The following is a 16,942-nucleotide window of genomic DNA, read 5'->3' as shown; positions in this document are numbered from 1 at the left end:
ATAAATAAAAACAAAATAAATTGTACTGGTTATTAAGGGCCAGAATTTATTGGGAGTGTAACGGGTTAAACCTTCTTAGTAAGTGACTTTCCAGCTTATGTGTGATGAAGAGCTTTCTTTATGGCCGTGATCACACAGAAATCCTCGTTCCTATACCGACGACTGTGCTGCTCAGCAGATTTACTGGATGGCTGCACAGCACATATTCCGCTCCGCTGTAGTTTTCCAATCCTTGTCTGGTTCTTGCTCGTCTGGAAACCCGAATAGATTTCATTACACAACGGTATAATGTATTCCTGGGGTGTGACTTCTTGTTTACAAACAGACACACATTTCGGTTCTAGGTTAATAAAACTTAATTGCTATAAATAAGAAAAGTAAAAGTTTTTTTATTTGTTTTTTTGTGTGTTTTTTTGAGATTTTGTACTCAATGAAAAATAACCTCTCCCTGCTCTCAGAGGTGCGCACTTATATATCCAATCTAGACAATGCTCTGTGAGCTAAATACATCAGCAGCTGCACCAATCTGTCTGATACAGTGCATGAGTCTGGAGTCCAGGCTGCATGGCTCACAGAGCATTGTCTAGACTGGATACAATCTGGAGAACTGGACTGGGTATTTGGGCAACAAACTATATTATAAAAATTAGACTATAATGAAATAGAACAATTCTTTAACGTGCTATATTTAAAGGGGTTGTCAAGTGAACGAAACCACCTGTGTATGGTGTCAAAAAGTATAAAAAAGCAACTTACTAATATAATGTTATTAGCCATACTGCAGAGATCACTCCATATCAGCTTTGCTCTATCCCTTGTAAACTGTGTCGTCACATCACACTCTCCAAATGCATTCTGCTCAGGTTAAAGGGGTATTCCAGGCCAAAACTTTTTTTATATATCAACCGGCTCCGGAAAGTTAAACAGATTTGTAAATTAGACCACTAGAAAAGGAGAGAGCACACCGTACAGCTTAAGCATGCAGATATACGATACCACTGGTATACACAGGCAGCCTCCGGACCCGATAAATAACAACGCAGCACCTGCGGGGTGCACACACTAGAGGCTACGCCGGCTGTTTCGGACGTAGGAACGTCCTTCCTATGTCCGAAACAGCCTAGCGTAGCCTCTGAGCGCCCCTTACCGTCTTCGTCTATGCCGTGGTGATCCCGGACCTCGGGCCTGCAGCTGTTTACCCGCGGTGAGTGCACACTACTCTTTTTCATTATAAGATTTGTAAATTACTTCGATTAAAAAATCTTAATCCTTGCAATAGTTATTAGCTTCTGAAGTTGAGTAGTTTTTTCTGTCTAACTGCTCTCTGATGTCTCACATCCCGGGAGCTGTGCAGTTCCTATGGGGATATTCTCCCATCATATACAGCTCCTGGGACGTGACATCATCATTGAGCAGTTAGACAGAAAACTTCAGAAGCTAATAACTATTGAAAGGATTAAGATTTTTTAATAGAAGTAATTTACAAATCTGTTTAACTTTCCGGAGCCAGCTGATATATAAAAAAAAAGTTTTTGCCTGGAATATCCCTTTAAGACCATTCATGTGAAGAGGGGGAGCTCTTATTACTGCTCATTAGATAAGGCATGTGAGCCTGTTCTGATGGAAACTACTGTGACTGAGAGAGGCTTTCTGCTGCCTTAAAAATCTAATGAGCAGTAATATGAGCTCCCCCTCTTAACATATATGGTCAGGTTATGAGCAGACAAGAAGGGAGGGGGGACATCCAGTTAAAGGGGTACTCCGCTAGAATACATTTTTTTAAAATCAACTGGTGCCAAAAAGTTAAACAGATTTGTAAATTACTTCTATTTAAAAATCTTAATCCTTCCAGTACTTATCAGCTGCTGTATGCTCCACAGGAAGTTATTTTCTTTTTGAATTTCCTTTCTGTCTTACCACAGTGCTCTCTGCTGACACCTCTGTCCATGTCAGGAACTGTCCAGAGTAGAAGCAAATCCTCATAGCAAAGCTCTCCTGCTCTGGACAGTTCCTGACATGGACAGAGGTGGCAGCAGAGAGCACTGTGGTCAGACAGGAAAAAACTACACAACTTCCTCTGTAGTATACAGGAGCTGATAAGTAGTGGAAGGATTAAGATTTTTAAATATAAGTCAAATTTACATATCTGCTTAACTTTCTGGCACCAGTTCATTAAAACATTTTTTTTCCAGCGGAACACCCCTTTAAGGTGAGCCTGTGCCTATTGTACCATCACTTTCCTGATAGTGGTCAATATGAGATATATATATACTCCTTTTTTTTCCAAATGCCATAACAGGTCTTTGCCAAGTTTTAATGTACTTAGATGTATTTAGAGACGCTACTCCATAAAGCAAAGCAGGACTCCCAGATTTTCTCTGCTTAGCCGAGGAGGAGACTGCAATTGCACTTGGCTTCTCCTCTGCCAAGCAGAGAAGACACTGCAGCTTTAGAGGCAGCTGGCTCACCGTGCCATGAATTGCTCCCTATACCCAGTAGAGAAGTGGGAGAAGAAGCCAGACTACACAGTGTGCCTCACGCTATTGCAGAACTTCAACTCCCAGCATGCCCGGACAGCCTTCGGCTGTCCGGGCATGCTGGGAGTTGTAGTATTGCATCAGCTGGAGGCACCCTGGTTGGAAAACACTGGTGTAGATACATAAAATGTTTAGAATTTGGGGCTGGATTTAACTAATCTGTAACCCGTTGCGTCATCGTGATGTTCTCTTTTCAGCATTCAGGCAGCGATGAAGCTCTCCTAGATTTTGGGGACCTCCTGCAGCACACTATGAGCGTTCTGACCCCAAGCGGCAATGATCCGCAGACCGAGGGAGAGAAGGACCACCCGGCCACTACTGAGCTGATAAGAGGCCCCGAGGCTGAACTCAGTGCCCCCGAAGAAGAAGACCATGAGGACGACATGCAGATGGAAGATAATGGACAGGTAGCTAAAATGACCAGCTCCCTAATGGCAGCCGTACATTGCTGGCGGTATAGGGCCAAGTCTTTGCTTGATACATGGGGCACTTCTATGGTGAGGGTCTTTATATCTCTTCTTCATGGTCTCGTTTCTAACTCAATGACCCTCAACGTAACCTCTGTACGATGCATGAAAGTTTTAACCTTTAAGGGGTACTCCTGCTGAGTGCGGGTGCCGGGGGTCGTGACGTCACAGCCATGCCCCCTCATGATGTCACGTCACGCCCCCTCAAGTCTATGCCATGCCTTCTCACATAGACTTGCATTAAGGGGGCTTGGCCTTGACTTTACAAGGGGGAGAGGCCGTGACATCACGAGCCCCGATGCCCGCACTCAGCATTCGGAACAAAATGTTCCGAAAGCTGAGGCAGCGGAGTACCCCTTTAACATGTTCTGTTCTCCAAAACTGGACCAGTAGAAGGGGTACTACCATTTTCTGATTTTCTATCATTACGCAATAACATGCTGTGTCGGTGTGATCCGTGGTGGTCTGACCCTGGTTTTCTCAACCCTGATAGTCCTATATTCTGGATAATTTCTCAAACAATCATGGACCTCAAATGTTTTAGTTTTTTTTGCATTAAAATTATAAAACAAAGGCTTAAAGGGGTACTCCGGCGCTAAGACCTCTTATCCCCTATCCAAAGGATAGGGGATAAGATTCCTGATCGCGGGGGTCCCGCCACTGGGGACCCTCGTGTTCTTGCACGCAGCACCCCGTTAGAATCAGTCCCCGGAGTACATTCACTCCGGGTCTGATTACTGGCGATCCCGGGGGCCGAAGCATTGTGACGTCACGGCCCGCCCCTGTGTGACGACACGCTCCGCCCCCTCAATGCAAGCCTATGTGCACGCCCCCTCCCATAGGCTTGCATTCAGGGGGCAGAGCGTTACCCCCGTGATCGCCAGTAATCAGACCCGAAGCGAACGTGCTCCGGGGACTGATTCTAACGGGGTGCTGCGTGCAAGATCACAGGGGTCCCCAGCGGCGCCGGAGTACCCCTTTAATGGAAAAGAACTGCCCAGCCATTTACAATCGGCAACCCTGTTCTGACCTCTTAGGTTCTCCTCTTTGTTTCCTTGTACAGTGAGCGCTTCAGCCCCTTTGTTCTAAGGAATGTGGGGTCCCAACAGTTGGTATTTGCTACAATACCCCTCCACTTACTAGTCTGATGGATCTATACACAGTATATATGTTGTGGATACTGCCTCCGTAGCTCAGATATAAGTAGCTACTGCCACAACCAGAAGTCCCTAGGGGGACTTAAAGGGGTACTCTGCCCCTAGACATCTTATCCCCTATCCAAAAGATTTGGCAATGTTACGAGGGGGCGTGGCCGTGCTGTCACGAGCCGCCGCACCGCATTCGCTGGAAAAAAAAATGCTATGTGAGGGCTTGTCTTCTGGAGGATGAGCATTTGTTTTTATCGGGAACATATCTTTTAGAAAAAATTAAATTTAGATTTGAATAGTTTGGGCATTCACTGGCACTGTCTATTATGTGGGGTTTTTATTTTTATTTTGTGGTTTGGATATTTAAACTTTTTTTTTTATACATTTTTAAAAACTTTTGTAAACTTTTTAATAAACTATGGTACCAAAACATGTGATCACTTGTGCAATATCTCAGCTTTGCAGTTTGTGCCTTTACATGTATTCTATTACACTTTTTAACACTTTTCTTACTTGTTAATGTTTTATGTTCTTTTTATCTTTTTTTTTTCTTTGCTTACAGCACAAAGATTCTCTGCAGTATGATATATCAAAGGGATTTAAAAGGCAAAATAGTCATTCTCCTGGGAACCCTGAAAAGAGAAGGAGTATTGAAGTCACAGCCTTCAACCAAGAGGTGAACACATTCACATTTTGTTGTTAGTTCTACAAAATGCAGTTGTACTTAAAGGGGTACTCAGCTGCTCATCGTTTGGAACATTCCGAATGCTGCAGCTGGCGCCGGGAGCTCGTGACTTCATAGCCCCGCCCCTCAATATGTCATGCCCCTCAATGCAAGTCTATGGGAGGGGGCGTGGCGGCTGTCACGCCCCCTCCCATAGACTGCATTGAGGGGACGGGGCGTGACATCATGAGGAGGCGGGGCTATGACGTCACGAGCTCCCAGCTCCAGCATGACGTCATGAGCTCCCGGCTCCAGCGTTTGGAACAGTTTGTTCCAAATGCTGAGCAGCGGAGTATCCCTTTAAAGGGGTTCTCTGCCATTAAAAAAAAAAATTGGTTTCAATGGGCTGGTTAAAAAAAGGAGATGGGGAAAAAAACCATACTCTTCTGCGGTAGCGGCGGGCCCTTTACCCTGCCGGGCCCTCGGACTGCGAACCTGTCTGCATGTGTTTTCTGTGCAGACATCCCGCACATTTAATCTTCGGAGCTGAGCTCAGTCCTTTTACGACAGGTGTCTATTATGACTGGCAGTGGCGGGAAAACTGTCCCCCCCATCCACTTAACCCTTTAAATGCAATATCTGCGCAGTAAGACAGTGGGGATACTACTCTGTCCCTCAATTCCCCCTTACCTGATGCTAATATTGGGTGTTATTGGATTGTCATGGAAGGTGCGCCTATTGAAGGTCTCCACATGTGCTATAATACTATTCCTATTACGTCCTGCCAGAGGCAAAATGTGAGTACACTGCAATGCATATGCGTTGCAGTGTACCGTACAAGAAAACACATATTTTAAATGAAAGTAACAGTAAGATTTTTTACAATATTTAAGGAAAATATATATATAAATAAATATATATATATATATATTTTTTTTTTAACCCCCCCCCCCCCCCCCAATCCCCTTTTCAAAATAAATAATAAATAGACTAGAGTTGCATGTATTCCAGAATAGTATCAATAAGATCTATAGCTGTTGCGATTGTCTCGGCACCTCCAGACCAGAACTGCAGCAGCTTCTCCATATTTTCACATTGAAATTTGTTGAGTCGACTACTCATGTTTTAGGATTCATACTCATAATTCAGCTAGTAGCACAAAAGGAAATTTCATAATCAGACATGTCATTTTTGTTTTCTCTTTTTTTTAAATTTTTTTTAGGTGTTGGATGAAAAAAATAATTCTGAACCAGAAGAGGTCTATATTGCCGACATGATCACTACATCCGAAATTGATATAGAAACTTCTTCGGCAACTACCGACAACCAGTCATTTGAAGAAGGATCAGAAACCTATTTTGATGTCTGTAAGCCTCTGGAAAATGGGATTGTGGAACATGCAGAAGATATAAAGACTTTTAGCAGTGAGGAGGATGAGGAGGAAACTGGTATTCATGAATCTTCCAGCATCCTTCCACCATCCGTGTTGGATCAGGCCAGTGTGATTGCTGAGAGGTTCCTTAGTAATCACTCCAGAAGGAGCAGCTTGGCCTTGGACGATGGAAAAGTCATCGGCTATATAACTCCCAGGCATTTGAGCAGGAGTAGTAGCTTGATAAACCTAGATGGTACAGATAAAAGTCTTTGTCAGTATGGATCCTCGGATTTCCTAAAATCTCATCAAGTTGTTTTGCCGAATGGTGAAATGGCTTATGCCGAGCCTTCACTCAGCAAAGTCAACTCTGTCGAAAGTGTCTTCGAAGAAAAAGACAGACCCGTTTGTAAACCAAGAGAGTCAATTCTCTCTTTCCAAGACCAACAACTTATCGACAAGATAAAGACCTATTATGACAAGGCTGAACACCAGGATGCATCTTTTAGCATCAAACGCAGAGAAAGCTTAACGTACATTCCCACCGGAGTAGTGAAAAACTCTATATTTAAGATTAACAGTCTTCCAAGATATGACGGCCATCTGAGTTCCTATAGAAGACAGAGAATTGAATCATCTTCTGGGAGTATTGCCCGTGAGGGTAGGCAGCATACCGCTCATGTAGATACCTCCACTACAGTAGAAGCAGGTGGTAACGCCAACTCCACCCAACACACGCAACCTTCTGGGACATCTGCTAAGAGTGAAGATCTAGACATGCCACCTCCAGTTTCTGATGAAGAATTTAGATCTTCATCGGAAATGGTTAAAGTTTGGGAAGAAATGGAAAAAGAAAGAGGTTATCGCACAAATGAAGACTCTGTTAGCCATCCCGGCAAAACACCACTATCAATAGAAAACCCAATGGATTCTCATGAACCACTGATCATACTGGAAGAGAGTGATTTGAGTACTATTAAAGAAGAATCCCAAAATAATACACCAGACCCGTCATCTCCTGAACAGCTCAGAAATCAACAAGAAACCATGAATTTTGGCAATCAGGACTACAAGACCCCCGTCAAGGACCACCCCACGCTTGCAGAGCTGGCCAGCTATATGGATGTAAATTTGCCAGAAAACATAAAAAACAGAGTCTATCAACTAGCCAGGCAATACAGCCAAAGGATAAAGTGCAATAAACCAGTTGCTCACAGGCGTCTGAGGGAAATAGAAGATGATATGAGAAGGGGCAGCCTTCCCTCTGTAAAGGAAGAAAAGAATGAAGGAAAATGTAAGTAATCTGTCAGTTTGGACAGTAGGCCGATCGACTCACAAATGTGTTTCTTTCACAAAGTCAGACCCGATCTTTATGATTTATATATAGGTATACAATATAAACTATATCTATTAAAGGGGTTTCTCAACTGGGCGTTCTCCCCTATCCACTGGGGGTCCAAACGCTGGGACACCAGTCAATTCCCAAAATGAATGGAAAAGGCATTCCCGAATGACCGGAGCGGACCATGCATGTACAGCCACAGCTCCATTCATTATCTATGGCTTTTCAGTCGTTGCTGAGTGCTGTGCTCAGAAATGCCTGAAAAGACCATAAAGTGATGATGTATGCTCCATTCATTCAGGGCTGCATTTTAACTCCATTTTAGGGAGCCCACTGTTCCGGAAGTTATCACCTATCCTCTTTTTAAGGTATGTGAAGTGACCAAAAATAAGCAATTCTGGACTTATTTTATTAGAAAAATGGGAAGGGGATCCAAATGAATTAGGGAAGGGGTTCACTCACATTTATTAACTTTTTTCACATTGTTTACACTATTTTTTGTCCCCAAAGGGAACGATGACATGTAATCTTTAGATTGCATACACTGAACAATGCTGTACCATAGAACAGCATTGATCAGTGTTATCAGTGTTTTGCGCTGATTGCAAAAGACGGGAGGCAGATAAGAAACCTCTGACTGTGCTGATCAGGATTCTGCAATTTTGCTGCGGGGGTTCTGATCAGCTCCCTGAGCTAACAGCAACATTGATCGCAGCATCTAAAAGGTTAATGCTGGACATTGGCCCGATCTATGTTGTCTGGCATTGGCTCCGGGTCCAGGCTGCTGATAAAAGCCGGGACCCACAGAGTATAAACCTGGCTCAGCTCCTGAGTTCGCTTCATAGATCGGGAGTGAGCACAGGGTATACATGTACATCCTGCGCCCTCTGGGGGTTAAACAAGAAAGAGTGTTCATTTTTTAAATCCAATCTGATTCTCTTTTGTTGCATGGACACTTAGCCTTAACATAGGCTAAAACTTTATCATAAGAAACACCAAACAACACAGGATACAGCAGTGATAACAATCGATGGTGACACCTCCTTCCACTTCAGTAACTTCTACACTGGTCATAGAGTATGCCTACTACAGTTTCCCATAAAAATCCTTTCCAGGCCACCCCCCCCCCCCCCCCCCGATAAGTTTTTTTCCCATCCAGGGTGCCTTCACCTGTTGGAAAACCACAACTCCCAGCATGCTGTCCCCGTTAACAGTGTTTCCCAACCAAGGTGCCTCTAGCTGTTGCAATGCTACAACTTTCAGCATGCCCAGTATGTGGGGAGTTGTAGTTAAACACTCCCTCATAAGAAGAATATTTCATAACGTTTAAAAAAAAAAAATTTAAAAAAAAATTCAATTTTTCAGTAATTTTGATAGATTTTTGTAAAAACCCTCTCTTCTGTTTGTTTATAGGTAAACTGAAGACTGTATTTTCTTTTCCTTTGTACGAACCCATCGTTTCCCAAGATCATAGCCCAACGACTCCAACTCCGACCTCGTACAGGGAGAAATCCCCCAAAAGACTGTCGTTCAACTCCCCAGAGAGTCCAGACGCGTCCGACTACAAAAGCCCCTTGAGTCCGGTCAAGACTGAGAAATTCCATTGGCCGGATGTCCGAGAACTGAGGTCTAGGTACTCGAGTACGTCGGGGACCAGCAGAAGCCAATCGGTCCCGGATAAAATGATGGACCACAATGCAGAATATTTGCCAGATACACAAAACAAAGATTCTATCAGCCCTTCATACAAAAGATTCATAAGACATTCGGAGAGTATGAATGGTGTAGTGGAAGAAATAAATCTTTTTGATAAAATACCCAGTCAACCCTCAAACATGGCTGTAAGCCCTAAAGTATTGCACAACGGGGACTCCGGGCAAATCCCATACGATGGCTACTATATAAGTGCCGAAACTCCTCTAGAAAATGACAAAAAAGTCATAATAATAGAAAAGATCCCGTTCGCCTGCGATGTTGACGACACCTACGTACACATCCGATCTCCCACCACCCGAGAAAAGATATCAATAAAAGCCGTGGTAGAACGGTGCAAAGCTTATCAGGAGTCAGAAGAATATAAGATGAGGGAAGAAGTCTCCTGCACAGACGGTTCTGCAGATGTTACGCAAGACCACTCCAAGCCAAAAGTCTTAACCACTAGTGACGCGGCCCAACAAAACAGAGTCAAAAACTTACGAGAAAAATTCCAGACCTTGAATTCGAAGGTCGGCAAACACTTGGAATAACATTTTAGACATTTTGATAAACTTTAAGAATTTCCTGTACATAGATGAAAGGCAGAACGTCAATTGGACTTTCCTTTTGTTACGAGATGAAGAAGGTCTCGCGCGCGATTCTTTAGAAGTACCGCAAAATTACTATTTATAGAAGGGCTCAAAGAGTTTAATGATAGAAGCTTTGTATATAGTGTATTTTATTAACCATACTTCTTCTTCTGTGGTCCATGTGTATATTTTTGTCCTTATGTATATTAAATCTATTGATTAAGATACATGAACTAAGGTTTTTTTGGTAAAAACTTCAATTTTTCTTACGATTTTTTGGGATAAAAAGGAAAATAGAGCAGGATATGTGTCTCCTGAATAAATTGTCATTAAAGGGGTACTCTGGCCCTAAAACATCTTATCCCCTATCCAAAGGATAGGGGATAAGATGTCTGACCACGTGGGTCCCGCCGCTGGGAACCCCCGCAATCTTGTATTCAGCACCCACCTCGGGGAGCTGCACACCACGCTGCCAGCTCCGAATCTGCCGTGTGAAGACCACGGGGCTGGAGTATCATGATGTCATGACTCTGCCCCTGTGTTATGTCACACCCCGTGCCCGCTATGCAAGTCTATGGGAGGGGGCGTGACGGCCGAGTCACGGGGGGGGCGAGTCATGACGTCATGATACTCCAGCCCCGTGGTCTTCACACGGCAGATTCAGAGCTGGCAGCGCGGTGTGCAGCTCCCCAAGGTGGGTGACTGGCTGGATGACTGGCGACTACAGCCCCCACGTCCCCTTAATTCATGTCTATGGGAGGAGGTGTGATGGCTACGTACTAGCCGTCATGCCTCCTTATATAGACACGAATGGAGGGGGCGGGGCGTGACTTAACGAACGCGAAAGCTCCAAGCTTCCGTGTTCCGGAAACCCCCACGATTAGACATCTTATCCCCTATCCTCTCTGCAAACTCTTTAAAAATAACAAAAAGAATAAATAACTAGCTATATAATGCGTTCAGAAAATCTTTAGACCCCTTTACTTTTTTCACATTTTGTTACATTGAGGCCTTGTGCTAGAATTTAAAAAAAAATTATAAAATTTACCCCACAAGAAAAAAGTGAAAATGATTTAAATTATTGCAAATCTATTAAATTTAATAATCTTTTAGGCTGTGTTCACACGTTGTGGCTAATTAGAGATCCCACAACAAATTACCATGTGCGTTTTTGCTGTGAATGGGCGATTTAAATAACTATCATAAGTTCCATAAAAATTTCATTTTTACAGCAATTTTGGCCACGTGTGACAAAAATAGTAATTAGTTGTAGTACTTTAATTAGCTGCAGCATGTGAACACGGCCTTGTGTTCACACGTTGCGCTACCGCAACTAATTACCGTGTGAATTTTTGCTGCAATTAGCTAAATTGCGCATTTTACCACAATTGTGCTCACAAAGTGAATTGCAGAGACTGCAACGTGTGAATAGTCTGATTGGATTTTTATGTAGCAAATTCAGGTGATTGGATAATATTTGGAAAGACACAGCCCTGTCTGTATAAAGTCTCACAGCTGACAATTCATATCAGAGCAAAAACCAAGCCATGAGGGGGAAAGGGCTCCTTGTAGAGCTCTGAGACAGGATTGTGTGGAGAAACATTTCTGTGTCACTGAAAGTTCAGATACTCACAGTACACATATATGAATAATCATTAAAGGAGTACTCTAGTCCTGCCCGGGCTGCAAAATAAATGAAAATGAACCATCACTCACCTTCCTGGGTTCCCGCGGAGCGCCACTACAGCTGATCGGTCCTCCGGTCCATCTCCTTCATACTTCCGGGTGTAACGAAGCGTCACATGGCGCTCAGCCTATCGCCGGCCGAGGCAAAACGTCGCGGCGGCCAGGGATAGGCTGAGCGCCATGTGACGCTTCGTTACACCCGGAAGTATGAAGAGGATGGACCGGAGGACCGATCAGCTGTAGTGGCGCTCCGCGGGAACCCAGGGAGGTGAGTGATGGTTCATGTTCATTTTCATTTATTTTGCAGCCCGGGCAGGACGGAGCAGGAATACTCTGGACTAGAGTACTCCTTTAAACATGTGCAGACCTATCAACAACCCAATCAAGAAGTATCGCAGAATCACATTTCATAGAACTTAAAGAAGTATTCCGGCATATAAAAACATATCCCCTATCTTAAGGATAAGTGATAAGTTTTATGATCGGAGCCCCCGGGAGCTCCCGTATGGGGTCCTGGCTCTCTGTTCAAATAGTGCATGACGACCACTGTACAAAATGCCCCCTCAATGCAGTGCTATGGCAGAGCCGGAGATTGCCGAATGCAGTGCTATGGCAGAGCCGGAGATTGCCGAATGCAGTGCTATGGCAGAGCCGGAGATTGCCGAATGCAGTGCTATGGCAGAGCCGGAGATTGCCGAATGCAGCGCTATGGCAGAGCTGGAGACTACCGAATGCAGCGCTCTGGTATCCCAATGAGATGTATTGAGGGGACGTGTCAACCGCTGCTTTGTGCGGTGGCTGAATACGCCCCCTTCCTGCGGACTGCCGGGCTCTGTACCTGATCAGGCATTAACGCGTTTCTCCGGAAGGGTTCATCAGGAGTAGTGTTAAGTGAATTTACAGTAAGTTTGATCGCATTCAAACCTAATGGTCCCATTTTACACAGAATTTCCATAAGGAAATTCTGGGCAGATTCCGTGTGCAGCAGCCTCCTTAATATCCGCACGGACATTAACCCCTTCTCTACTCTTGATGTACTGGTATGTTATGGGTTGGGTGAGGGGAATATGACAAGGGCCTGCATCATAATCGGCAGATTCCTGCTGCTATCAGCTATCGCTCCTATGGGCGTAATTTTAATGGTTAAATTATGCAATGGCAGCATTTAAACATTAAATGCTGGTAATCCCTGGTGTCTTGTGCTCCCATCGGCCCCCCCCTGTTTTACTACAAAAATAATATACAGTTGTAATCTGTTCCAAATGGACCATCGTTTGTTGATACCATCGTTTGTGGAAAGTGCGCAATGGAAAGTATAGGACAGTGGTCTACAACCTGCGGACCTCCAGATGTTGCAAAACTACAACACCCACCATGCTGGGTGTTGTAGTTTTGCAACATCTGGAGGTCCGCAGGTTGTAGACCACTGTTAGAGAAAGTTGTACTCACCTGTCCCCGCCGCTCCGGACCGTCACCGCTGCCCGGGATGTCGCCGTCCATCGCTTTCGCCGCGTCCCCGACGCTCCGGCAAGGCCTCTGCTTCCCCGGCAACCGTGCTCTCCGTCGGCGTGCGCAGCGACGTGATGACGTCAATGGAGAGCGACGACGATGCAGAGGATCCCGAAGAGGACGCTCCGGAGCCCCGAGGACAGGTAAGTGATCGTCAGCGGACCACACGGGGCACCGTAAACGGCTATCGGGGGCAGCTGAAGCAGTCAGCGCTGCCGGATAGCCGTTTATGCAATGGCCCCGACATAAAAAAGCATCGTATGTTGAAATTATCGTATGTTGGGGCCATCGTAGGTCGAGGGGTCACTGTTTATGGGACTAAATTGAAAAAAAATGCAATTTTGCACCTTTTTGGGACGTTTATACGCAGTGCAATTTTCAGTAAAAATGACACATTATCTTTGTTCTGTAGGTCCATACAATTAAAATGATACCCAATTTATATAGGTTTTATTTTACTAGTCTTAAAAACTTTTTCCGTATTCAGGGCTCTATGAGGGCTTATTTTTTTTGCGAAGTGATCTATAGTTTTTATCAGTACTACTTTTGTTTTGATGGGACTTTTTGAAAGCTTATTATTATTTTTTTTTCTGGTATATAAAGTGACAAAAAATACTAAATTCTGGACTTTATGCAATTGACCACGCTATTTAATTAACGTTATAATTTTACAATTCGGACATTTATGTTTGTTTTTTGCTTACATTGTCTTAAAAAATGGGAAAAGGACGGTGATTCAAACTTTTATTTGTGAAGGGGTTAATTCACATTGAGGGGGAATCCCATTGACAGTGATGGGAGGCTGCTGCAAGCTTACTCTGCTTGGAATTTCCTGGGTGAATTTCAGAGTGGACTTTCTGTAGTGTGAACAGGGCCATAGCATGTGATGGCAAGAGGTTTTAGTGGGAAAATCCTTTTGGTGTATAGAGTAGTCTGGCAGGGGCCCCGTCTTATAATAGTGAGGACAACTAGAATTGCACCCCCCACTCCTTATTTCTCATGTTTTAGGGGATATATAATATAGTGGGGATATATGATATAGTGGAGATATATAATATAGTAGGGGTGTATAATATAGTGGAGGTGTATAATATAGTGGAAATATATAATATAGTGGGGGTGTATAATATAGTGGGGATATATAATATAGTAGGGATGTATAATATAGTAGTGATGTATAATATAGTGGGGATATATAATATAGTGGAGATATATAATATAGTAGGGGTGTATAATATAGTAGGGGTGTATAATATAGTGGAGATATATAATATAGTGGGGGTGTATAATATAGTGGAGATATATAATATAGTGGAGATGTATAATATAGTGGAGATGTATAAATAGTGGGGATGTATAATATAGTGGAGATATATAATATAGTGGGGTGTATAATATAGTGGAGATGTATAATATAGTGGGGGTGTATAATATAGTGGAGATGTATAAATAGTGGGGATGTATAATATAGTGGAGATATATAATATAGTGGGGGTGTATAATATAGTGGAGATGTATAATATAGTGGAGGTGTATAATATAGTGGAAATATATAATATAGTGGGGGTGTATAATATAGTGGGGACATATAATATAGTGGAGATACATAATATAGTAGGGGTGTATAATATAGTGGAGATATATAATATAGTGGGGGTGTATAATATAGTGGGGATATATAATATAGTAGGGATGTATAATATAGTAGGGATGTATAATATAGTGGGGATATATAATATAGTGGAGATATATAATATAGTAGGGGTGTATAATATAGTAGGGGTGTATAATATAGTGGAGATATATAATATAGTGGGGGTGTATAATATAGTGGAGATATATAATATAGTGGAGATGTATAATATAGTGGAGATGTATAAATAGTGGGGATGTATAATATAGTGGAGATATATAATATAGTGGGGTGTATAATATAGTGGAGATGTATAATATAGTGGGGGTGTATAATATAGTGGAGATATATAATATAGTGGGGGTGTATAATATAGTGGAGATATATAATATAGTGGGGGTGTATAATATAGTGGAGATATATAATATAGTAGGGGTGTATAATATAGTAGGGGTGTATAATATAGTGGAGGTGTATAATATAGTGGAGATATATAATATAGTGGGGGTGTATAATATAGTGGAGATATATAATATAGTGGGGTTGTATAATATAGTGGAGATATATAATATAGTGGAGATATATAATATAGTGGGGGTGTATAATATAGTGGGGATATATAATATAGTGGAGATATATAATATAGTGGAGGTGTATTATATAGTGGGGGTGTATAATATAGTGGAGATATATAATATAGTGGGGATGTATAATATAGTGGAGATATATAATATAGTGGGGATATATAATATAGTGGAGATGAATTATATAGTGGGGGTGTATAATATAGTGGAGATATATAATATAGTGGGGGTGTATAATATAGTGGGGGTGTATAATATAGTAGGGATGTATAATATAGTGGGGGTGTATAATATAGTGGGGGTGTATAATATAGTGGAGGTGTATAATATAGTGGGGATATATAATAGAGTAGGGATATATAATATAGTGGGGATATATAATATAGTAGGGGTGTATAATATAGTGGGGGTGTATAATATAGTGGGGGTGTATAATATAGTGGAGGTGTATAATATAGTGGGGATATATAATAGAGTAGGGATATATAATATAGTGGGGATATATAATATAGTGGGGGTATATAATATAGAGGAGATATATAATATAGTGGAGATGTATAATATAGTGGGGGTGTATAATAGAGTAGGGATATATAATATAGTGGAGATGTATAATATAGTGGGGGTGTATAATATAGTGGGGATATATAATATAGTGGGGGTGTATAATAGAGTGGAGATATATAATATAGTGGGGATATATAATATAGTGGAGATGTATAATATAGTGGGGGTGTATAATATAGTGGGGGTGTATAATATAGTGGAGATATATAATATAGTGGGGGTGTATAATATAGTGGAGATATATAATATAGTGGGGGTGTATAATATAGTGGGGATATATAATATAGTGGAGATATATAATATAGTGGGGGTGTATAATATAGTGGGGATATATAATATAGTGGAGATATATAATATAGTGGAGATATATAATATAGTGGGGGTGTATTTTATAGTGGGGGTGTATAATATAGTGGAGATATATAATATAGTGGGGATGTATAATATAGTGGGGATATATAATATAGTGGAGATATATAATATAGTGGGGATATATAATATAGTGGAGATGAATTATATAGTGGGGGTGTATAATATAGTGGAGATATATAATATAGTGGGGGTGTATAATATAGTGGGGATATATAATATAGTGGGGGTGTATAATATAGTAGGGATGTATAATATAGTGGTGGTGTATAATATAGTGGGGGTGTATAATATAGTGGGGATATATAATATAGTGGGGGTGTATAATATAGTAGGGATGTATAATATAGTGGGGGTGTATAATATAGTGGGGGTGTATAATATAGTGGAGGTGTATAATATAGTGGGGATATATAATAGAGTAGGGATATATAATATAGTGGGGATATATAATATAGTAGGGGTGTATAATATAGTGGGGGTGTATAATATAGTGGGGGTGTATAATATAGTGGAGCTGTATAATATAGTGGGGATATATAATAGAGTAGGGATATATAATATAGTGGGGATATATAATATAGTGGGGGTATATAATATAGTGGAGATATATAATATAGTGGAGATGTATAATATAGTGGGGGTGTATAATAGAGTAGGGATATATAATATAGTGGAGATGTATAATATAGTGGGGGTGTATAATATAGTGGGGATATATGATATAGTGGGGGTGTATAATAGAGTAGGGATATATAATATAGTGGGGATATATAATA

General features: G+C 41.8%; 1 protein-coding gene across 1 annotated transcript in view; it reads left to right on the top strand.

The window, feature by feature from the left end:
• The window catches only part of PLEKHG3 (pleckstrin homology and RhoGEF domain containing G3), a 42,179-nt gene extending 32,122 nt beyond the window's left edge, over nucleotides 1-10,057 (top strand). The window contains exons 15-18 of the mRNA XM_056546068.1: nucleotides 2,735-2,944; nucleotides 4,715-4,828; nucleotides 6,039-7,482; nucleotides 8,944-10,057. Of these exons, the coding sequence (XP_056402043.1) occupies nucleotides 2,735-2,944; nucleotides 4,715-4,828; nucleotides 6,039-7,482; nucleotides 8,944-9,776 (2,601 nt within the window). The 3' untranslated portion in view covers nucleotides 9,777-10,057. The remainder of the gene's footprint in view (nucleotides 1-2,734; nucleotides 2,945-4,714; nucleotides 4,829-6,038; nucleotides 7,483-8,943) is intronic.
• The last annotated feature ends 6,885 nt before the right edge of the window (nucleotides 10,058-16,942 follow it).

This window comes from Hyla sarda, chromosome 11 (assembly GCF_029499605.1).
Source record: "Hyla sarda isolate aHylSar1 chromosome 11, aHylSar1.hap1, whole genome shotgun sequence".
In the NCBI taxonomy this organism is placed as follows: domain Eukaryota; kingdom Metazoa; phylum Chordata; class Amphibia; order Anura; family Hylidae; genus Hyla; species Hyla sarda.
Note: the sequence above shows the minus strand (reverse complement) of the source record. Positions and strands in the feature narration are given on the sequence as shown.